The sequence below is a fragment of the Cephus cinctus genome, unplaced genomic scaffold (assembly GCF_000341935.2).
Source record: "Cephus cinctus unplaced genomic scaffold, Ccin1 Ccin1_scaffold0662, whole genome shotgun sequence".
Taxonomy (NCBI): Eukaryota; Metazoa; Arthropoda; class Insecta; order Hymenoptera; family Cephidae; genus Cephus; species Cephus cinctus.
Genome location: NW_014333291.1, coordinates 217429 through 239567, shown reverse-complemented (window position 1 = coordinate 239567; position 22139 = coordinate 217429). Strand labels below are relative to the sequence as shown.

Here is a 22139-nt window from a genome sequence, read left to right as displayed (position 1 = left end):
CAGCATGGCCGCTTACATAAATGTTTATGGTGAGTAGAAAAAAAAGGGAAAAAGAAAAAGATCACTTACCCCAGGATCTTCGTCTGCCTTTCTCTTGTCCATTTGTATTGTTCATTGGTCCAGTACATCTTTCGATACTCGAGGTCCATTCTGGTGACGACTTGATGATTCCAGCCTTTGCCACTATTTTGCACTTCCTGTATTTTCGGTTGCGGACTAATTCTTCACTTGTTACGAATAAACCAATACGCGAATTTCCGCGAACTTTAGATAATGTCTTCGCGACGCACTTATTCAAACGTATTTTTCTACTACCTATAACTATACTACCTTTAACTTACAACTATACTACCTATAAATGTTTTGAAAAACTCACAAAAATGGTGTCTAGACCTGTACCTGCTACGCACTAATATTGAATTTAAAAGAAAACTATGAAGGTACAAACGATGGAACGCAGTGGAGATATACTAGACTATACTCTTTGGAAGGGGACTGATTGGAAAGAGGTACAAACGATACTTTCTTGAAGAACTTCCAAAATTGGTGTCTGAGCGTTGTACATGCTACGCACTTAACTAGAATTTCTATAGTTCCTGATAGGTTTTAACAATAGTTCTGCTACGTAACATCGTTAAAATAGGAATTTTCCAAAAAGTGAGGTGCTACATGGGTGTCAGCTCCAGCACTGCACTTTTTTAAAATCTCTTGAAAATGATTCAACAATAGGCTTTTTCAATAGCTCTCGAGGAGTTCTATAGTTCCAGATAGGTTTTAACGACAGTTCTGCTACGTAACATCGTTAAAATACCTATTAAGGATACTAGTCGCACCATATGCTTCAGTGCAGGTATGCATAAGGAGCTGGCTTTCAGTGTTGTTTTCAGGTTGTGTTTCAAACAGTTCCGGAATAATTCTCTGTAGTACTCAATGTTGGAGCCATAGTTCCGCTTGGAACTATTGTTAAATAATGATGGAGTGCTGGCTTTTGTCTTAGTAAATCTTATCGAGCTTACACTGTACATTTGAATTTAAGATTACAAAAAAAAAAGATTTAGGCAATATCTGATAAGCGGCCTCTTTCTAAGGGTTGCTCTGGGAATCAGTTGTAAGTTGTGGAGAATCTCTGCCCGCCAGGCTACCCGTTCGTGATCACGTTCAGCTCGGCTACGATGGGATATGCGTTATCGACGGAGGCGATGATCACAAAATTCTATTCCCGGACTCACCGCTACGATTTAGCGCCATGTTTTTGGTATCGCCTAAAGCCGTAGCGTTGTGCATCTCCCTACTGATCTCTGGTTCACCACAATGAGTAGGACGCTATCAAAAAACTAGATGCTATAGTAAGGAATACTGAAAAATACCGGGCGCTATCGTGATAAAATCGCGTGTTTTTCCTGCGTTTTGGTAAGTTCTCTAATTTTGTCATCGCACGCCTCGTAGTAATGATTTTCCTGCAAATGTTAGAGCGCGAAGAGACCGTATACCAATGCCAGAAACAGCACTGCAGCCCCCGAAGTAAGTTCTTGGTTAGGGAACTTATCGATTTTGTCAGAGGTTATATTTCAGATTAACGCAATCCGGACTCGTAATTCTTTCAATTCGATTCGCATTTGAACATTCGAATCATTTTTCATGACTACGGAGGGTCCACTGTAGTATGGAAAGATTTACAAACTTCAATAAAATCACATAATTTCAAGTCCCTATATTCACTTTTTCTTTTGTACTTGGGTACAACTGTATTTATTATCTTTCAACTTTGCTATGAAATATTTTTGTATATTTCAGGGAGACTATGGTACGTGGTGGACGTGGCGGAATGATTCGGGGTGGTAGAGGTGGTATGGGTAGAGGACTGGGTTTCCAGAGGAAACAATTCCTACCTCGTCACCCTTTTGACTATACTCTCTGCGAAGCAGCCTTTCCACGCGTTAAACCGGCTGCTGATGAAGCAGATTTCACCAGTGCTCTTCTTAAGAAGAATTCTGATATGTGCCCTACGCCAAAGGAACAAACTTCTATATTAAACCTTGTTACCAAGCTACAAACTGTCCTTGATAATTTAATTCTTGCTCCTGGAAGTTTTGAAGCCTGTGTATGTATTTATGAAAAACTTCTTACAATATTTATTTTCGTTAATACTAACTGAAGATAATATATACATATGTACAGCAATTGGAAGAAGTCAGACAGGTTGGAAGTTTTAAGAAAGGAACCATGATAAAAGGTCACAATATTGCTGACATTGTCGTGATCTTAAAGACTTTACCAACCAAAACTGCAGTGGAAGCTCTTGGTACTAAGGTTTACACAGAATTAAAAACTGCAAATGCCAAAGAAGTATTCCGTTTGACTCAAACCGAACGAGGTTTTGACATTGCTAATAACGAAGCAACTGTAAGGGTATTGATTACCACACTACTTCAAAATCTTAGGAAATTGGAGCCAGATCAGCATTTAGATGTAAAAATCTGTCAAGGTAACTTCATAGTCTACCACTACAAGTCTTTTTTCTTAACCCGACATAAGCATTCCCGGAGTTAACAATGTTTTCAATACAAAAAATACTGTCTTCCAGGCCACTTAGCAGCTATCAGACACTCTCGTTGGTTTGAAGAGAATGCTCATCATTCCACAATAAAGGTTCTAATCAGATTGTTACGAGACCTAAGAAGCAGATTTGAAGGATTGGAACCTCTATCACCGTGGATGTTAGATCTACTCGCTCACAACGCAATCATGAATAATCCTAGTAGACAAGCATTACCCATAAATCAAGCATACAAACGTGTATTACAACTCCTGGCTTCAGGACTTTTCCTTCCAGGTTCAGCAGGTATGTAAAAACAAAAGACTTCGTTAGTCTCTAAAAAAATTCTAATCTCATAAATACTATAGGAATCTCCGATCCTTGTGAAGGTGGCAACATTCGAGTTCACACCGCCATGACACTGGAGCAGCAGGACCTAGTGTGTCTGACAGCACAAACTCTTCTGCGCGTCCTGTCACATGGAGGATACCGGCCATTGCTGGAAGGAGGTAACAAACTAGCCGTAGAAATGAGCGTCTGGGCTGGTGGGGTAGTGGCTAGTCCTTTGGACAAGGCGTACGAGCCACCTACGGAACAAGAGCAGCAAGAAGACATGGACGAAAGCAACGAAGAGATGATAACTGAAAGTGGATAAAATTCCACTAGTTAACAAATTGTACAATGACATTTTGTGTTACCCAATATTATTTTTATGTATATTCGTAATCAATTTCGACGTCGTGGCGTACACTGAATGTATTTTATATCTTGGACAACGTTTTCGTCCAAGACTGTATTCAATCATGTGCAGTTTACAAGGAGATTTGATATTTATTTCAGTTTACAGTTCGATCCATATTGTCGAGTACCTAGGAAACATTGAATTTGTGAGTGTCGGTGGAATTGCAGTACCCCTTATCAAAATGGAGATCGACGATTAGAACCCCCTTCATCTATCCTACCCAACCATACTATACAGGAATCACTAAAATTTGGAAGTCTACAGTTTCGTACGAAAAATAAAAACTTCTAATTCTAAAACACTGCAGTGATTATTATTTGTATTATTCCCTGTTTTAAAAAAAAGTCCTTTATATGCAGGGATTATTCTCGGGCGTCATGCTCACGCGCGCACAATTCACATGAATGTTAATACCTGGTGGAACAGGAACACGAAACAGCTTACCCTGGGGCATACAAACACATACTTTGTACTGTCCACTTTCAACACGTTTCAAAATGGAAGATGATACTATGGGAATGCTCTTGATGTCTATGGAAATGCCTTCCTTGGCGCTCAGGATGATATTTCCATTGAGGCTCTTGAGGAAGATGTCCTTGTCGGCCGTCCAAACAATTTCCTTGCCTTCCATCCTGTTTCCTTCGCCACCGCTCATGGAAATCTGTCCATCAGATTTTATAGTGAGACTCTCATTAATCGGCGATGTTATCCTATGAGTGACAGCGATGTCGATGTCAATCTTCCTGACTCCGGATGGTAAACCAAAGTTTGGAAAGTCCGTAGAGAAGTACGAAGACCCTGTCTGAGGATCTTTTATCTCAAAAGACTCCACCTGGGATATTGTTGTCCCATTAGCCAGGACTTTAATACTTGAAATCAATTTGTCACGTCGATTTTTTAAATTTATTTGTACGCCGGCATCGTCACCCGATAACTCCATTGGTTCGTCCCCGTATCCTTGGCAAACTCCAGCTTGCAGACACACCTTGTGGATTAGTAAAAATAGAAATCCAATGAATCAAGCTTCACATTAATTACATCGCATCTATACTCAACGTACTTTGTCCAGGTCTGTGCGTCCATAGAATTTTATCAGATTCTCATCCGGAATAACTTCCATAGCTTCCATACCCTGACTCACCCTCAAAACTGCAATAATCGTAATACTCAATAATAAATTACAAAATCCCATCGCTGCCAAAACAAATGTCAACATCCATAGGCAATAACGCTTCCTGTTTGACTCGATGATATTATCATCTCGTGACATGTTAGAATTGTTCTTAAGGATTCCTCTTTTTTCAGTTCTGAAACGTTTAAACAACAATGAATCACGTACGTCATCTCCAGCGAGCGAGCACCCAGGTAAAACAATGTGTACAGAGTGTACTACCTTACGATATTGTTATTCTGATAAAAGCTCTGCTTTATCAATGGCCTGTCACTATTACTGAGATTGTCATCCGCCTTAGACATCGACGGCGACGCCGTGCTGCAGGTGTTGACGAAACCCGACATCACTCACGTCAGCTTCCTGGTGATATCTCGACGGGAAAGCAATCTCACTCGGAACCGACTAATAATAGACGCGCATCACGAACTCCAAATTTCTTGAAAACACCACAGCCAGTTTCGAGGCTGCACAACGAAAATAAAGTGAATCCGGCGCATGCGCGTCTCGAGATCGATGAGTTAAATACTGGGAGTTTGCGCCTACGAAGATATTCGAAAAATTGAAACAAGACGATATAATATTTCTGATATATTTAATCCACTGATTATCACCGCTCTCTGATTTCGCACTTCGTGCCTATTCAGACTCTTCCAGTAACCGATATTGTAAATCTTGCCAAGAGCAACACGATTCATGGTTCACTTGCCATTAGACCAGTGACGTTTCTGGGTCGCTAATAATGGCTCTCTTGTGTATGTACACAGAACTGTTTAAAGATCAAATTTAACCTGAATAAGTATATGGACAGTATAGGCGTCACCATATACTAAACAAGGATAGATACCTTCTCGATGACTGCCCTCAGGGCGATGTAATTCCTCCACCTTATCGCGTAATTATCTCGAGTGATGAGGCGAAATCGTTCTAGAGTTGCTTGAAGACATTCAAGAATCTTCACAATGGGGTTGCTCTTCAAAATAATATCCCGAAAATATATCCTGCACCGGATCAAGAGAATTATTTGGTTCGCTATTAGCCACGGTGTATATTTGGATGGAACTAATTCCTGTCCAGGGCACCGAACGCGTAAAGATATATTACCATGAGGTTGCGACGTGAAGCTTGACTAAATTTAGCTTTACCTACTGTTACTCAAGTAATTCAATACAATTTTTCTTTAATCCATACAGAACTATCCACTTCTAACTAAAGCCTCCTATAATTTTCACAACGTACACATTCAGTTAATCGAGTGCACCGTGCCAGACGGCAACTTTGCAATACTTAACAGTGAATAATCATGCATTTAATAAATTCAGCAAAAGTGACAATTGAGTCGCGATATGAAAATCCATGTTAAAACTATTCGCAGCAGTCGATCCCTCCAGGCTCTATTCATTCTGAGAAGTGTCAGTTGGTTTAGTCAGTAAGTCAGTCAGTCAGCGGTGAGCCGCGAACCCGTAAGCATGAACGTATAATCCCTGCGATAAAAGAAGGAAAATTTGGAAAAACTTTCGTAAACATTCTCAACCGCGTGCCAATTTATCTACACGTAAAATTGTCCTTTGTCAACGTAAAATAAAGTAACGCTGTTCATATCCAGTGTACGTTATTACCCATGCAAGAGAACTTAGTATGTTAGGATTACATGCTGCTGGAAACATCATGTTTTCTTATCAGGTACGTTGAGAAAGAAATTACAAGATTACTTTACCTCGTTAATATCACACTGTGTTTTCGTCGAACTCCACTCGTCCTGTATTATCGTCTGACAACGGTCGAATCTGAAAATCATATACACTATGCAATTTTGAATTATTCATATAGGAAAAAAGAAACAAACTCATTCTTAATTCTTTGGTATTTACAACGTTTGAATAAGACATTATCTTTCCCAGCTTTCTTGACTTGGCTACATATGCAAAGTGTCAGGTACACAGTGCGAGAATGCTTGACTCTGTGTTATGCGTTAGAACGCGTAAGGCCGGTGTGTCAGTTTATACAGGATTACTTATGCTAATCGAACCTAACTATACCTGTGTATCTATACGTATACGAAAAAGGCGGTACACACGTCACATTGAAATGTTTGACTCGCTATTTATTAGAACTCGTGAGAAAAGAGTGTACCTAGCCAAATGTCTCGTGAGAGTGTTCCTCAAACTAACCAAAAAGACACTCGACTCGAGTGAAATTCGACGCAGGATCAAATGATCCACGAGCTACGGTCGAGTGTGGAAAGAAAAAGATCTTGGAATAGTCAACAGTGGCTGCAGACACGTGAACCTTGAGACAGCAGACATATTGAAAAAGAGCGAAGATCAACGCTCGGGAAACTATTGTCCCCATGTAAAATATTACTTTGACTCATTGTACAGGGTCAATCTTTTTTCCAGTACCATCCGATCGTTTCACATTTCCAGATGGCGGGTTCACGAGTTCGTCTCTCGATTTATTTCACGTTGTTAGGTTACATGGTCCATTCGCCAGACAGATAGACGGCGTCTGTAATTTGAATGCGACACAAGAAACGCCTCCCTTTTTTATTACGTTCAAACCGAACAAGGTAAAGGACGAATTTACGATTGATTATTTGGATATAATGTTTTATTATGCTAAATAGACGGATGATACAATGTACATATATACCTAGTATCATTGTACGAACCGTGATAATTTTTCAGGCATCATAAATCTGATATATTATTACATTGTCCTTTCACTGGTCAAGGATCCGCTGACTGCGTCTTATGGCACTTTTATATTAGATATTTTCATTCGAATGACTTTTTGTGCCATTTCTCCGTACTAATATTACACTGTATAATTATTCATTGTTTCTATGTGCGTATACGCTTTATAATGGTTGATATGAATATTTAAGATTTGCAGGTATCGATTAGAATATATATATGTATTATATGAAACTTGGGATAAAAAAAGTTGTATAGTAGATTTCAACTGATAAAAACGTACTAGTCATACGTGATAGACGGGAATATTTAGGGACTATTAGACTTGACAAGTCTTTACAGTAGAAGACAGAATGAAGCGGAAGTACGGTTTGGTGAACGTTATTTGTCATCGTGGGATAGTCTCTGAATGATTGGTTTGAACTATTGATTATATCGATCGGTCAATTTCATTGGTCATATGTGACTTTTTAAACTGCTGCTGTATATGATACTAATTGATTTAAGGTACTCTGGTATTTATTGATAATACCACAAGCATTGGCAGTGGGACCAAGTTCGTCCAGTACCATGCAGCATCCTTTGATTCGGGAGGTAGTAACTCCTGCGGTACAGCCGGAAGACAGAAGAAGAGCAGAGAGCCACGTATCGCACGTAGATCGTCTTTGGGAAGAAATCGGTGCCGTAAAAGCGATGATGTCCAACATAGCAAGTAAGACGATACAGTAGTCGTCCTTCGATGTGTAGTGGCGGGGAATTTGAAAGATGCAAGATTCTCTTTTTATTTTTTTGAAAAATCAAACAACAAAACTCCATCTCTGTATCTTCCATAATCTCCACGCATCCAGGTCGACTCGTTTCTTTTTTTATTACATACAGTTTCTTTCTCTCTCTTTTTCCCTTATCTTTTTTTCTTTCGACTCTCCCCTCTCTTTGGTAACATCAAGAAAAACCTTGTCCGCTCAGCCACGCTCCTTCTGCGATTCGCGTGCGTGACTCACGAAGTAGAAGACAAAGCGTGGCGGAGATCGGCCAGTGAACATGGCTGGACCGATGTGAACTCGTTAATTTGACAGACAAGGTCACTTCTTGCCAGAGCCAAAAAGAGTCCAATTGATTTCGCAAGTATTGTCCTACGCACTTACGCACTTTCCCACAGTCGAATATTAGATTGAGATTAAAAGTATGTATACTGTTACAAGATTGAGATCTTCCAGATCCAAGCATCGAAGGTCAAGCCACATGATTCCCATATGGGAGTCATTATATCGTCTAAGATGGGAAAGGTCAAAAGGATGAATCCGTGCTTCAGGTCAGCTGGACAAGTTCAACAGCCTCTACCTCGGGAAGCTGGAGCATAGGATGCTGATGACTTCGACACTCCTTGCTAGCGTCGATGCGAATATTCACGGTCTGCAGGAACGTAGCCATGCCTGGGATACGTTTCAGCTCCACGTGGCAGCTTGGAACGAGCAGATCAAGAGTCTAGACAGTAAGATGGATTTGCTCTCCAGGGGCCAGGAGAAGGTCGTCGTACTTGACGGTAAGGTTACGCAGCTAATGGGCCTGGAGTATAAGCTTGAGAAGGTGGCCAGTAGATTGGAGGAGACTTCGCAGAGGATTCATCAATTGGAAACTCCTAGAGATCCGCTCATGGGAGAGTTCGCTACTAGGTAACGCATCCAGCATCCTTGAGGTTACGTTTCTTCGTTTGAGATTCATTTAATCATTTCTGCAGAGGTGTCCTGTCAACTCTTAAAGTCGTTGAGAGGAAGGTGGATCGTATACAGACTGGACTTGCTACCATTGGTACCAGCCTTAAGCCAAAGAGACGCAGAAATGACACCAGCGATGAGTCCGGTGGTAAATTTGTTATTCGTTGTAACACGCCGCCTGCCATTGAAGAGGCTCTTCGTGACGTACGGGCTAAAGTTGACCTGATGTACGACAGGGTTGTCTCTGACGGGGATAGCAATGAATTGGCTGATCAACCTGCTTCGGCTGAAACAGTCATTACCGAGAGTCAAATGTTAAACAAGTTAGTGAAATTGATTGATTGTAATTGAATACCTTCTGTTCAGATAATTTGACAAATTTATTCATCAGGTTGTGGAAGAGAATCACTGCCCCTCAAAGGAAAACTGTCAGGACTTTGGAATCTCTTGAGAATCTTATTCGTGGCTTGAATGTCAATAATGGGAATTGTCAACGTGAAGAAATGGATGACAGCGTCGCACATGATATACAGGAATTGTTGAGCTGCTGTAGAGCCAGTAGCCAGAGGGTCACCAGCTTTACAGAGAATGGCGAGATGCTCCTGAAACGTGTGGAAGGTTGATATACTTTAGTGAGTCATAAAGTTAATTGAATCTTGAGATTGGCTGACATTTTACAGGGGTCGTGAACCAGGTTCGCAATCAAGCAGTTTCCGGGCAGGAGAGTTTGGAATCTTATTTCCGGGAACAGAGATCACATTTTGATAGTATCTTGAAACAAGAGAGATTTTGTCCTCGCGTAGAGGGAAAAAAGACGCCACCTACTGTGACGCCACTGGGATCAGATTATAATGGTTCAGGTGATGCGACGGATGACGAAGGAAGTGGTGACGACGAGGATGCACCGGAAGGAAGTGGTGATGAGGAGGCACCGGATGGAAGTGGTCACGGAGAGGAACCGTCATTGGTTAACTCTAGAAAATTTAATATTCCAAGAAGAAATGAAGATCGTTATGCAGAGTCCACGACTAAAATTTCTACGCCACCTATTTTTGGTCCATGGAATTTAACAACCACTACTACTACTGTTTCTCCTACGACTATTTCTTTTTCGTTCAACGAAGGCAGCCTGACCACCACCCCTAAGACACCTGAACTCATTTACGTTAATGAAGGAAGCTGCGAAGCTTTGATCAACACCGGAAGGCCATCCGGTGTTTATACTCTTGGATCGCTCAGAGATTTTAATCCATTGATCAGAGATTTTTATACCAGGAATTGTGATCTCACGACTTCCGGTGGCGGATGGACTGTCATACAGAGGCGCGGAGGTCAATGGTTAGGATCAGAAAATTTCACAAGATCTTGGGACGAATATAGTTTTGGATTTGGTAGTCTCCACAGTGAATTTTGGTTTGGTAACGAGTACATTCATAGGTAAATGGAAGATCAGTTCATTTTATTAATCAAAATCAGTAACAAGCAAGTGTAACCTCTGTCTTCTTTGCAGACTGACCTATGAAAATGATGTGGTATTGAGAATCGAGTTGGAAGACTGGGAAGGCGTAACGGCTTGGGCCGAATATTCAGTATTCAGGTAAATCTGATGAAGAGAATTCAAATTTGAAAATTGACAAAAATAATTTTTTTAAGGGTGGATGGTGCAAGAGATAACTACAGGGTTTGGGTCAGTGGTTACAACGGGAATGCCACTGATGCATTTGGGTCGCATGATGGGACGCCATTTTCAACTGTGGACCGTGATAACGATAGTGCACCGCCATGTTGTCCCTGCGCTCCCTCCTATGGTGGCGGCTGGTGGTTTTACAGGTATTTAAATTTTTAATGGTTTTAATTAAATATTGTCACAAAGCGCTCATTTAGTGAATTCTTTTCGATCAGCTGTTTCGAAGCTAATTTAAACGGAGATTACTACATACAAAATGGCCCCCACGATTCATTCCGGGGAATGATCTGGGAACATTGGCACGGCGACTACAGTTTGAAGAGTAGCAAGATGATGCTGCGTCCTAAATCATCCGGTGAAATTCCTCTGGATTCCTCGGAAATCTATCCAGATCCATAACTTCCCAAAGAAATAAAAATTTACGGATCCAAATAACTAGTCGATGATTCGTCGCCATCGTGGACCAATGGCGCTTCCAATAATCCAATCAAAATCTTAATTCTGCTCTGGCAGATCCTTTACCTCTACTCAATGCACAATATCTTTGCTTAAATTTAATCCGAATCATCGATTAACTTTCCATTACGGATCCTCAGAAAATCCTATAACAGAACCATTCATTAAATTCTATTCGATCGTTATAATCATTATAATGATTCTTGAAATTAACTAGTTACTGCAAGAGTACCTGAGGTTGGCATTTATAAGTATGAATACATACAAACACGTACGTATCATACGTTACATCGGCTTGGTAATTAATTGTTCACAGCGAGCAATGATTTCAAATAAAAGATAAAAAATAAAATCATAAAAGATACATGTAGAATGTAAGAGAATACAGATGAGATTTTACAATAATTTCGTACGTATATTGTAACAAGTACTTGTATTATAAGAATTCTGTATAATAAAAAACAATCCTCACAGAATGAACTTCAAATTAACGCTAATATTAATACATATTTTCAGTGCACGTGTCCTTCTTCGAGCTTTATATAATTGATCAATCTTACGTTATAATATGGAGTCTAGTATAACTCAAGTTCAGTCCCTTTCAAGTCTCTTGTTTCAAGATGATCTTCTTTCCATTTGCTTGCATCAGATAATAAAAGTGATTAACTCTGAGGCCAGATTATACTTTCCAACCATGGAACATAGTAGGAAACTCTAGTGTAAACACCAGGAACAATGCTGCCACACAATCTGCCAAAACTAGTGACACCAATGACATCGTACATGCAGTAATGATCTGTATTGAAGATGGCGAGAGGACCGCCACTGTCACCCTATAGAATAATAGAGCCGATAATAATGGTATGCGAAATACAATAAATAATCATAGAATAAAAAATGTATTGTCAAATACCTGACAGGTATCTTTGCCAACTTCGCCAGCACAAATTTGCCAGTCACCAACAATTCCAAATCTGATTTTACTGTCAACGGTTCCTGAACTGAAGCTTTCATTGCAAGAGCTTTGAGGAACCAACGATAAAGTCACTTTTAGAAGATCATTTGATCCGCCGTCACCCTCTGGAGGAATAAATTATTGATTAAAGCCAAATCTCTGAGGTTTTTCAAGACTAATGAAAAATTAATTGTCGAATGCAAAAATTGGATTATTAATAACTCACGCCATTCCACGTGACCCCATCCAGTAGCTACGCCTTTGGTTTGAGCTTCAAGCGTGTTGCCAGTGTGCAAACATGCCGGTCTGACAAAAGCATTAAACTCAACAGGACTTTCAAGTTTGAGAAGAGCTATATCGTGATACTGAGAAGGTCTTTTGTACTCCGGATGCTTAATTCTTTCAATGACGCGACGATTTTGTGGTTTGGCGTTATCGTTTGAGCTGACTAAATTCAAATCGCCTACTCGGACCCAGGCAGCCTTGCCCCTGTAATTCGAAGAATATTAATAGCTGAATCAAAATTTGACCAAATTAAGATATGAAAACCGTGTAATACCATTCTGCAGAATATGTACAGTGTGCGGCAGTCATTACAAATCTTTCAGAGACTAGGGTGCCACCACAGAACCACCCTATTTCTTGGGAACCCTTTTGAAATCCAACAGCCGCCATATGTGGAAATTCTTTAGGATCTGCTCTGGTACCACCGACGATTAATTTTTTCGAAGTGATTGCACATACTGATATATTAACTGGCCGTTTGTCAATCAACGTCGGCGGTATCACCAGGGCATAGACAGAGCTGCTGTATTCGGCGCATTCTGATAAATTGTAAACGTATATTACTTTTTCTCGCACAAATTAAAAAGTCCGTTTAAAATTTTGTAATGGGGGTTTCGTTTACTTTGTCTCGCTATGGAGCCTACGCTCTCGTCTGCCGAAGTCGCTGTTGTTATTGCTTCTGTTGTTGTTGACGGCCTTGATGTACTAGATGGACAACAGACGATTGGTTCAAAACCGGAAAAACCACATAGCGTATCCGGTGGGTTGCCAGCCACTAGTTGAGAATAAACCGATTGACAATTTTCTAAAGTCGAGCATTTTCCTGGTGCGCCACTCTTTAGGTTACATATATCGCCTGAAAATGAAAAATTTGATTAGATTTTTATTTAAAAAAAAAAACAAATTTTCTCAAAATTAATGAAGAATTACGACGTTATAATATAATCCGGAATTTTTTAACGATAGAATGTACACATTGCACTATTATCAGCCAACACAAAGTAGGCGTTAATTTGTAGCCTGATAAAAGGATTTGCGTATCGTCAATATGGCAACAGTATCGAATATGAAAAATAACAGGGTTTGGCGTAGTATTAGAAACATATATTTCACCGTAATATAATTTATTCTCGTGAAAGCCAACTAACTATAATATTTTAAATTTCTTCCTTAAGCACGTACACTCATGATTATCTCGTCTCAGAATTCAAAAAGTTTCGCAATTTTTATAGTCATACGTTAAATTGCAAACTCACCAACGTAACTCTGCGATCTTACTCCGATAACGAAAATGATCGTCAATAGAAGTAGCACCATGTTTTCCACATAAGCGAGTTATACAAACTATCTAATTAAATGATGGACAATCGCAGAAAGACTGACTAGCAACAGGCAAGTCCCTGCCAGACGATTCATACTCATCCTGTAGTTTCACTATACCCAAATCCCCACTTCTCTAACGGACACGCAGCCGTATTGCGAGAACACGCCGCCGCTTGAGTTAAGGTCGTATACATTATAAAACGTCATGATTTCGAAAGGACACGTAACACAACATTGGCGGAAAATTGTTAACGTTCGTCGCGTCCGAAATAAAGGAAAAATCTCTAGAAGAAAATCCAAACTGAATTCATTAAGAGGATCAATAATATTTTTAGAATTCCTATCGACCAAGATTGAGGTTAGATGTAACGTATTCCAGAAAGTCTTAATCGCCGTTTCTTTTGCGTATTTAAAATACTAATGAGATATCTGAAATTCTTTGACGACTGTGATACAATTGTTTCGATTAGTTTTGTGGCCCACTGTAACGACTGTCGTGTTTGGTGACAACGTTGATTCACGTATTGTCGCACTGTGTGGATATTGCAGTTAACAGAGCTGCGTTAGCTATGGCATTTATTACAGGGCAACTCGCCATAAGACCTAATGCGATACTAATGACTTTCCCGAGTCTACTTCGACGTTCAGCTCGAGATTTATATCCTTAATGCAGCGAAGTATTAACTCCTTGTTTAATTAACGAAAAGCAATTTGGAACAAGATACGAGTCTCTTTGCTTGGTTATTTAAGAGCCAGAGTGACTGAGGATAATTCGTTTAGTAGAATATGAGATTAATAATCGTCACTCTCTTTCTGGCGAGTTCGACAGTACCTGTGGCCTTTTGTAGCAGTGGATATAAAAGCAAGGAAAGTGGGTTGATTGTTGATACGAAATATTGTTATGACATTATTTATTATTCGTGAATAACTATCGATTGTTTAATCATCTTTTTTTATCGTTGATAGAATGCAAAGAATATGCGAATCTGGTATATGAGAATGAGTATATTCCTGTGCTTCGAAAAGGCGCCGGTTCGAATAGAGTGTCACGCTGTGCTATTGTCGAGACGCCATTGATTATCGGTGGTGTTAAAGCAAAATCTATGGAATTTCCACATACAGTAAAAAAAGCTTGAAAAATTACTTTGTATGGATTTATGACTGTGGCTTTGTTCTTTAATTTTTATTATCTACAGGCAGTCATTGGATTCGGGACAAACGACAGGGACGTGTCGTGGCAGTGTGGAGGCACCATAATATCAGAGAATTATATTCTTACGGCTGCACATTGCATGGAATCGCGAGACAAGTATTTTGTCAATTACGCATAGTTTATCGTAATTAAATAATTAATATTCAATTATTACACAGAGGTCCTGCTCGACTAGTTCGTGTGGGTTTAATAAATTTAAAAGATCCTGGACACGCGATGCAGGAAAGAAGAGTCGTGGAAAGAATAAAACACCCGAACTATCGTATGCCGTCCAGATATCACGACATAGCACTATTAAAGTTAGCTAAACCTATCTATTTGAATTCGCAAGTGAGACCTGCATGTCTTGAAATCGACTTTATGATTAACGGACGAAAGGCAATAGCCAGTGGATTTGGAAAAACAAGTTATGGTATATATCGATTGATATATTCATAAAGATATAGTAATTGAAAAATGTATTCATTGTTCTTTTAGACGGAAGCGAAGGCAGTAACGAATTAATGAAGGTGCAGTTAGATTATATCTCACAAGAAGAATGTGAAAAAGGATTTAGGGCTGAATTAGGCACAAGGCAAATGCCGAGCGGTGTGATACCGAATTTATTATGCGCTGGTGTTATGGAGGGTGGTAAAGATACTTGTCAGGTAAATTTCTAAATGAAGAAATTTAGAAATATATTGATCAAGCTTAAACTATTAATATTTTATAGGGGGACAGTGGAGGACCTTTGCAAAGAGTACTGACCGAACCCTACTGCATGTACAGTGTAGTAGGTATTACAAGCTTTGGTAAATTTTGTGGTTTCAAAAATTCCCCAGCAATCTACTCAAGAGTCAGTACATACATTGATTGGATAGAGAGTATAGTGTGGCCATAGAAAGATGAATTTTATTAAAAATCATACTATTTCACGGAATCAATAAAAATTAAGGAAAAGTGTTCGACATTTTTTTTTCGGAAGAATACACTTTAAGTAACGAATTTATTTTAATGTCAATGATTCTCAACAGATGGAGCATCATTGACAAATATATTTTAACATTTTTAACGAACTCAATGTTGCCGTCGTATGGTAATATTAGTTTCCCTAAAATAATGAAAGATGGCGCCACCGTTACGCGAGCATAAATCCAGCAACATAAATCCTGAACAAAAAACAACTACGAGAAGCTCCAATGTAATTCAAATAAAAGAAACAGAAGGGGGAAGTAGATATTGTCTATCCCAAGTATCACGTGTTACTTAGAAGCGTCGCACGTGTCCTGGTCATCTCCATGACATAATATTGTCTGAAATGACACAACCGCAACTGGTAATCCATTACTGTTTCATAAAGCATCAATATTTCCTTGGAATGTTTGCACTCACAGTCCACTAATCTACAAAAGAAATTTTCTATGAGGTAAACAAATCATACATAAGTATTTTAATCAAGTAGTGGCACATATGATTGTTCCCATACAGAAAGGTCATAATCAAAGATTCTTGCGGAATATTGATCACGCGTTTCATAAAGCAGACGACAGTGATTAGTTTCGCCATGACATAATATCAGCATCTTGTCCCAGATACATGATGTAATTTTTATATAGTACATACAGATGTCGAAGCCATTTCCTAACAAACAGTGAACCAGTGACACAGTTGATCAGGGAGCCATAAAGTGATTTATCGATTCTGTAAGTATGTAATATCAACGGGGCAAAAGATTAGTGATTAACTGTATGAAAAATATTTCTAATTAAGTCACACGATATTACAGCGCTATCGCAGGCGCCAAACCTCTATCTATCCAGACCGTACTCAATATCAAAATTAAGCGACTCTCGTACGATGCCTGATCCGCCGATCACGATACACCTACGTGTATCAAGCAGAAATTCTGCATAGCTGGAAACAGCAGAATAAATTTCCAATAGAGAGATAAAAGAATACTAGGTCGCTGACTGGAAGGAGGATATCGCTGTAAACGTTTTTATCTTTCTTCACTTGGATTTTATACATTTATATCAACTGTAAAATTCCGCGAGTATACAAGGCGCCATTGGACACGGTGCCTTGACATTTTTACCCTTGCGAACTCACAAAAGGATGCTGGACTTCAGCCAAGATACCTATATACGTCTACGTCTATTTCAGACGCCAGGCGCTCTCTCTGGATAGACGTCAGTAGTCTGCCGCGTGGACAAGATTAAGAATCTAAGGGATAATGTAATCCATAGCAATTAACGTTGAAGAGATGGATGATAAAGCTTAAAATATTACAGCATAAAATGATCGACGTATTCCTGAGGCGTTATTCTTATAAAATTCCGATTGTTACAGTACAGAGTGTATAAACGCCTGGTTCGAATGTAACCAAGAAGCAAGGAGGCGACCAGACAATCCTCAAGGGTAGGTGTACCAACTGGTTTCAAGACAGCCTAACGTATAAATTTTCGAAGCCTCTTAATGGCAGAAGCGGTGCAACCACCCAGGAGTCCAGGATACCCTGAGGCACCAGGATATTTCTCCTCTCGTGTTCGAGGCCCGGTTGTGCAATCTCGGCAAATAAATAAAAGGCAGACGTAGAAGATTTAACGGCGTCTGTACAGTTCAGTGGCGCCCAACGTCTCTCTACTTCTTGCCTCTACGACTTGTGTTACACGTCCGCATATACACCTCGTATTTCTGCCAACATTGTATGGCTTCCTTGATATTACCGATTAGGTCGATTCAGTTGAGAGCGTAATACATCCATGGTGAAGATTCATTAATCAAAGCAGAGAGCGTTGAGATTCATTTCGCCATCTTTTCCTTTTGCATTATTACAATCGCGATCATCGAGCAAGGATGAGAGATCATTAGGATGCAGAGGTTCATCCGTCAGTCGCTACATTTTCTATGGAATGCAGAAGGTAAACTGATCATGGATGGAACTGATTGTAATCCTTTAGTTGAATTTCCAGATGGCGTTGTTGTACGGTCTTGTGTTACATTGAATGAAAAATTTGTCGGCGAATTGACCTGCCTTACGTTCTAAAAAATAAAATTTATTTTTTTAATTCTTGTTCCAAGGTGACTTCACGCTCTGGCCAATTTTCCAAGTATCTTAAAGTGTCAACCATTGAATAAATAATAATACCAACCGATCTATTTCTAGAACACACCACTACTTTTTACCTGTTACTGTTTTTAGGAACGCGCAACGTCTGATTATAGGAACACTCAGCTAAGATTAAACTCTATAAATTTCCGTGACATCGACTCTCTTGAGACTGCAAAAACGCGGTTGTCACGTTCTTGGCAAATGATGGGTCCACGGATTTAACGCGTTCGATTTAGTCAGGACTCGAGACTGAACGATTCCAAGATTGGCGATGTCTTCGATTCAGCAACACTCGGCATTAGGTAAAAATCTCCCAACCTCAAGTTACTGTCCTTGTGATATATCTTCTCTGGAGCATTGGCCAAACTTCTTGATAATAAAAGTTTATTGGTTATGTAAACGTTCTTGTACATACTCAGGATTTGTACTTTTCTCGCCCTTCAATCTTAATTAACTAACTTAACGTGTTTATGTATCAGACTCACGCTACTTTCTCATCAGCTAGCATTCCTCTGCATGGTCGATCATGTATGCTGGTACGCAGTGTAAAGTAATTCTTTAACTTATGACCCGACACCGATAGCAAAACATAGGAGAACGAACTATCTTCGAGAACCAACCTACGTTACCTTCGGCCGTCCACCCGTCGTTCGTGCATCCGCAGGCCAGGCGGGCGCCAGCCAATTCTTTTTTCACCGGGAACTGACGAGCCGGTATAAACTGGGAGTTGGGGTGGAACAGGCCCAACTCCACCAAAACGAGAACTCTGACGGAACCTATCGGACGAGGCGATAGCTTAACGGATCCTGTCGATTTTTGGGGTTTCGTAAAATCAGCAAACGCAAGAGAGCTCTGACGGAACCTATCAGAAGAGGCGATAGCTTAACGGATCCTGTCGATTTTTGGGGACGCGTAAAATCGAGAAACGCAGCCGTAGGTGCTGATCTTTGGGGTCGCGTAAAATCAGCAAACGCAACTGGATACACGAACGGGAGCGGACGGTTACGGAAATGCACGGTGGCTCAGGCTGCTAGGTTTGAGGTAGAGAGGGTCGGAGTAAGAGTCCGGCAAATAGTGCGAGAGACAGAGAGCGACGAACCGAGAACGTGTCAGAACGAATCTTAATTGTCTATCGAGATCCCTTCACCAATTAATAAATTCGGAGCACTCACCGGAGCTGGTGCAGCTAATCCGTGGGGGTCGAGAACTGCATCCCAAGGACACTGGTGAGCACTGAACTAAGGCACAGCACTACACCACCGTAACACTCACAGGAATTCATAGAATTCCTGGATATCGCGAGAACAACACGAGAACTGTACGAAGCGAGAACTTGCTATACCGTAGCGAAACACGGCAAGAAAAACTATCAACAGATAGCACGGGAGCACGAGCCAGCCCGTGACACCTCGGTCGGTGCCCCGTGACAGACTGCTTTGACAATAGCCAAATCCGAGAACTAATCATCCTGATTGGTCGAGAGCCTTATAACCGATACTCTTCTATCTCCTTCGAGTCGTCCCTTTAAACCAAATCGAGAGCGTTCCTTAACGAATCTGTACGTAACTTCTGAAGATCCTCCACGGCTACTTCTCCAGGGCATCGGGCGACAGCTGGGCACCACGTCCTTAACTCGGGCAGGAAGTTCCTCTCCTGCCCTTAACCTTATCAAAACTACCTCCGCCCGGTCTACAGCCCTTTGCCCATCTCCAGCGGGGCGCCGGTGTTTCACCCGGGCGTCTGCCGGTCCGTGGAGACGTCTCCGTCGGGTACTCTCCTCTGCCGGGCAACTCGGTACGTCGAGACTATATCCCCACGGCAGATTCGAGCACCTCGACCTCAACTAAACAATAACGAAATCTAACGAGAGCCTTGACATAACTATACGAATCAACCCGAGAGCGTAGCTTCTGAGCAGGGTGGCGACCCGAAGGGAACCAGAAATCGAGAACGTTATCTGTATCGGTAACCGGAGCCGCCTTGGGACCGTGATTCGAAAAATCACGTGACAGCAGATACATTTATATAGAAACCACAGGGGTTGCTGCTCGTACTCGTGATCTGACGTCAAAAATAGACCTTATACGTGCATATGGACATTTATGCTGTAAGATACCTACGGGACTATAAATCATAACCCATGCTCTGACATTCAAGTCTTGTCGAGACTAGAAGAAGGATACGGCCATGTTCCATACGTGCAGCATCCAACGTATTCACACATGGGAGAGTACAATTTTTTCCCTCAATAAATAATATCCAGTTCGTCTCATTGAAATTCTGCCTGGAATATCTCTCGTCCGTTGCACAATAATCTCAGTACGGAACCGATGCACAACGTCATAAACATAAAAGAAAACAAATATTTCAGTTAAAGATACCTAACAAATGTTAATAAGGTCAGGCGGTTTATCAAAAAGTGCCCTAGGTGACTTTTGCAATTTAATTAAACGGATGAGATCCAAAATACCAGAATAATTAATGGCATTATCTTGTTTGTAACGAATCAACTCACCTATATGCTTGAGTGACGACTTGACTCTTTCAGTCACAATAGCTGATGGGTCCGAATCGCAAATGCCAATTTCGACCTCTGCACAATTTAAGAGTGACTCCATTGAGTAACACCTTATTTTGTCCATTCTACGGAATCTTAATCATTACGCATTGGGGCGCATCTTTCTGAACGACGAAATGATGATAATTTCGTTTGTACGTATCTTCTCTGTTTATTTTTTGGTTATCCACACCCCTTTTGCAACCAGTAAAAACATGACGTTACATCAAGCGTTGACGTTAGCCATGAGTGATTCGACTCAGAATCAAGTTACCGTGAGTCGTGGCAACACTTCAAGGCATATATAACGAGGTAAAGCCGTGTCGTAGCGTGCAACATTGCTTTATGGGAGTATACAGTAAGTATGCAGTTACTTGGGCCGCAATCCTCGGCCGCACCGACCTCAACAATGCAACAAGACCTGCCGGAGAAACAAGAGTCACCGAAGTAAACGTGGAAAATGTTTATAAATACATTTGATACAGTACCTTGTGCTTGTTTCACGTAGACAGGAAAAAGGGGTGCATTTTATTTTTTTCGAATTTTTCTCTGGAAAATAAAATTAATTTATGCTTCTACGCACCGAAAACCTTCAGCATAGGCTACTTGCATTCCTACTATAGTATAACGTCCTACAATAATATAGTCGCTCGAATACTCACTGCGATCATAGGATTCGAGTGTTTAGTCAGCAGGACTATTCCTGCGCAGATATTTTGGTGTCCCGCCAGAGGAAATTAGTTTAAAATAAACTTACGTAAGAGAAGTAGGTGTCAAATGATGACCAACTGCCCTTGAAGTATTCCTAAAGACATTTTCGACAGGGTTCACGGTCGAGTTTAAACATTTCATCCCCGAGTGGATATTCCGTACGTCAGCGCCAGCTCGAGTTAACCTTAAAATATCACACGAGTTATTCTCGATTATCCTTAGTATCTGAGAATTGCCAGTAATCCTATAGGCAAAGGTCAACCGAGAAGATACTGAAACGTATCGATAAATCACTTTAAATCAGAATTCTGCTTTGGCACGTTCCACAACCGTGGCGCAGTTCAACTGGTTTTTCCTTTTTTTGACGTACGTGATCAGACTGGAAGCTGATTTCAAGCACTGTGAAGAACCGATACGTAATACTGACATATATGCCGTCGCCCTTGAAAGTAACAGTGAAACGTAGGATTACGAACAAAATAAAGAAGGTCTCGCCTTGATTTGGAACAAGTCGCCATTGTCACGAGTGGTATACGTACGTGAAATACATTCGAGCGGGCAATTTCAAAATAGGTCAATCGTCGTAGCTATGGGTGCGCGGGAAAGACCAAGAAAACTCTGGCAGACTTGATATGACTTTTAATTTCTGCCTAATATATAATCTGCATCTGCATATAACTACGTATGTCATATGTGCACAATCCGTGCACGCCTCTCGTATGACTTTATGTAATCTGTTTACTGAAATTATGACAACTAACGAGCAAGTGATAAAATGCCGTTGCATTTTTCTCAAACTTTATTTGTTTTGTCTGCCACTGTCAATACTTTCAATAATATTTTAATTTCAATAATGAACCGCTGCCCCAGTATCGTCACCCCAGACAACGCGTACCGTCCAAAAGTCGCCTTTAAGATACTGATAATACGACGGAAATTAACTTTCGGACATCTTGAAAAATAATTAAGACGAACCAATTACATGATGCGTGACGTATAAA

At 40.5% G+C, this 22139-nt stretch overlaps 6 protein-coding genes across 15 annotated transcripts in view; 3 read left to right on the top strand and 3 right to left on the bottom strand.

Moving 5' to 3' along the window:
* The window catches only part of LOC107269498 (RNA-binding protein Musashi homolog 2), a 150543-nt gene extending 128690 nt beyond the window's left edge, over window positions 1–21853 (bottom strand). Inside the window, exons 1-2 of one of the 3 annotated variants that reach the window (XM_025086789.1) lie at window positions 21678–21853; window positions 6167–6236 (exon numbers count right to left, since the gene is read on the bottom strand). In XM_025086789.1, coding sequence (XP_024942557.1) covers window positions 6167–6236; window positions 21678–21688 — 81 coding nt within the window. In that variant the 5' untranslated portion in view covers window positions 21689–21853. Of the gene's footprint in view, window positions 1–69; window positions 236–6166; window positions 6237–19042; window positions 19061–21677 lie in introns of those variants that run through there. The other 2 variants (XM_025086791.1, XM_025086790.1) reach the window with 2 other exon arrangements.
* On the top strand, window positions 1258–3579 carry LOC107269501 (interleukin enhancer-binding factor 2 homolog). 5 transcript variants are annotated; one of them, XM_025086798.1, is made up of 7 exons: window positions 1278–1410; window positions 1471–1521; window positions 1795–2101; window positions 2179–2485; window positions 2585–2842; window positions 2926–3045; window positions 3377–3579. In XM_025086798.1, the coding sequence occupies exons 2-7, from the start codon at window positions 1493–1495 to the stop codon at window positions 3475–3477; spliced, it is 1122 nt and encodes a 373-aa protein (XP_024942566.1). In that variant the 5' UTR covers window positions 1278–1410; window positions 1471–1492; the 3' UTR covers window positions 3478–3579. The 5 variants fall into 5 exon arrangements, with proteins under 5 accessions (XP_015598883.1, XP_024942566.1, XP_024942565.1 ...); XM_015743398.2 differs by having other exon boundaries at window positions 1280–1410; window positions 2905–3045; XM_025086797.1 differs by lacking the exon at window positions 3377–3579 and having other exon boundaries at window positions 1279–1410; window positions 2926–3354.
* LOC107269503 lies at window positions 3348–5213 on the bottom strand. 2 transcript variants are annotated; one of them, XM_015743402.2, is made up of 4 exons: window positions 5064–5213; window positions 4672–4991; window positions 4339–4585; window positions 3348–4263 (listed from the first exon to the last, which is right to left on the bottom strand). In XM_015743402.2, the coding sequence occupies exons 2-4, from the start codon at window positions 4794–4796 to the stop codon at window positions 3628–3630; spliced, it is 1008 nt and encodes a 335-aa protein (XP_015598888.1). In that variant the 5' UTR covers window positions 4797–4991; window positions 5064–5213; the 3' UTR covers window positions 3348–3627. The 2 variants fall into 2 exon arrangements, with proteins under 2 accessions (XP_015598888.1, XP_024942567.1); XM_025086799.1 differs by lacking the exon at window positions 5064–5213 and having other exon boundaries at window positions 4677–4916.
* Window positions 5643–10981, top strand: LOC107269500. 2 transcript variants are annotated; one of them, XM_015743394.2, is made up of 9 exons: window positions 5643–6132; window positions 7653–7857; window positions 8458–8818; window positions 8884–9183; window positions 9252–9478; window positions 9541–10297; window positions 10371–10457; window positions 10514–10690; window positions 10763–10981. In XM_015743394.2, exons 1-9 carry the CDS (start codon window positions 6088–6090, stop codon window positions 10944–10946), a joined length of 2343 nt encoding a protein of 780 aa, XP_015598880.1. In that variant the 5' UTR covers window positions 5643–6087; the 3' UTR covers window positions 10947–10981. The 2 variants fall into 2 exon arrangements, with proteins under 2 accessions (XP_015598880.1, XP_024942556.1); XM_025086788.1 differs by having other exon boundaries at window positions 5649–6132; window positions 8363–8818.
* LOC107269502 (serine protease snake) lies at window positions 11420–20527 on the bottom strand. Of its 2 annotated transcripts, none has more exons than XM_025086796.1 (6): window positions 20386–20527; window positions 12866–13099; window positions 12518–12782; window positions 12185–12447; window positions 11917–12083; window positions 11420–11836 (listed from the first exon to the last, which is right to left on the bottom strand). In XM_025086796.1, the coding sequence occupies exons 1-6, from the start codon at window positions 20510–20512 to the stop codon at window positions 11666–11668; spliced, it is 1227 nt and encodes a 408-aa protein (XP_024942564.1). In that variant the 5' UTR covers window positions 20513–20527; the 3' UTR covers window positions 11420–11665. The 2 variants fall into 2 exon arrangements, with proteins under 2 accessions (XP_024942564.1, XP_015598885.1); XM_015743399.2 differs by lacking the exon at window positions 20386–20527 and adding an exon at window positions 13500–13689.
* On the top strand, window positions 14288–15723 carry LOC107269504 (serine protease snake). Its single transcript, XM_025086800.1, has 6 exons — window positions 14288–14437; window positions 14533–14687; window positions 14763–14875; window positions 14938–15191; window positions 15257–15426; window positions 15492–15723. The coding sequence occupies exons 1-6, from the start codon at window positions 14353–14355 to the stop codon at window positions 15657–15659; spliced, it is 945 nt and encodes a 314-aa protein (XP_024942568.1). The 5' UTR covers window positions 14288–14352; the 3' UTR covers window positions 15660–15723.
* Window positions 21854–22139: the final 286 nt, after the last annotated feature.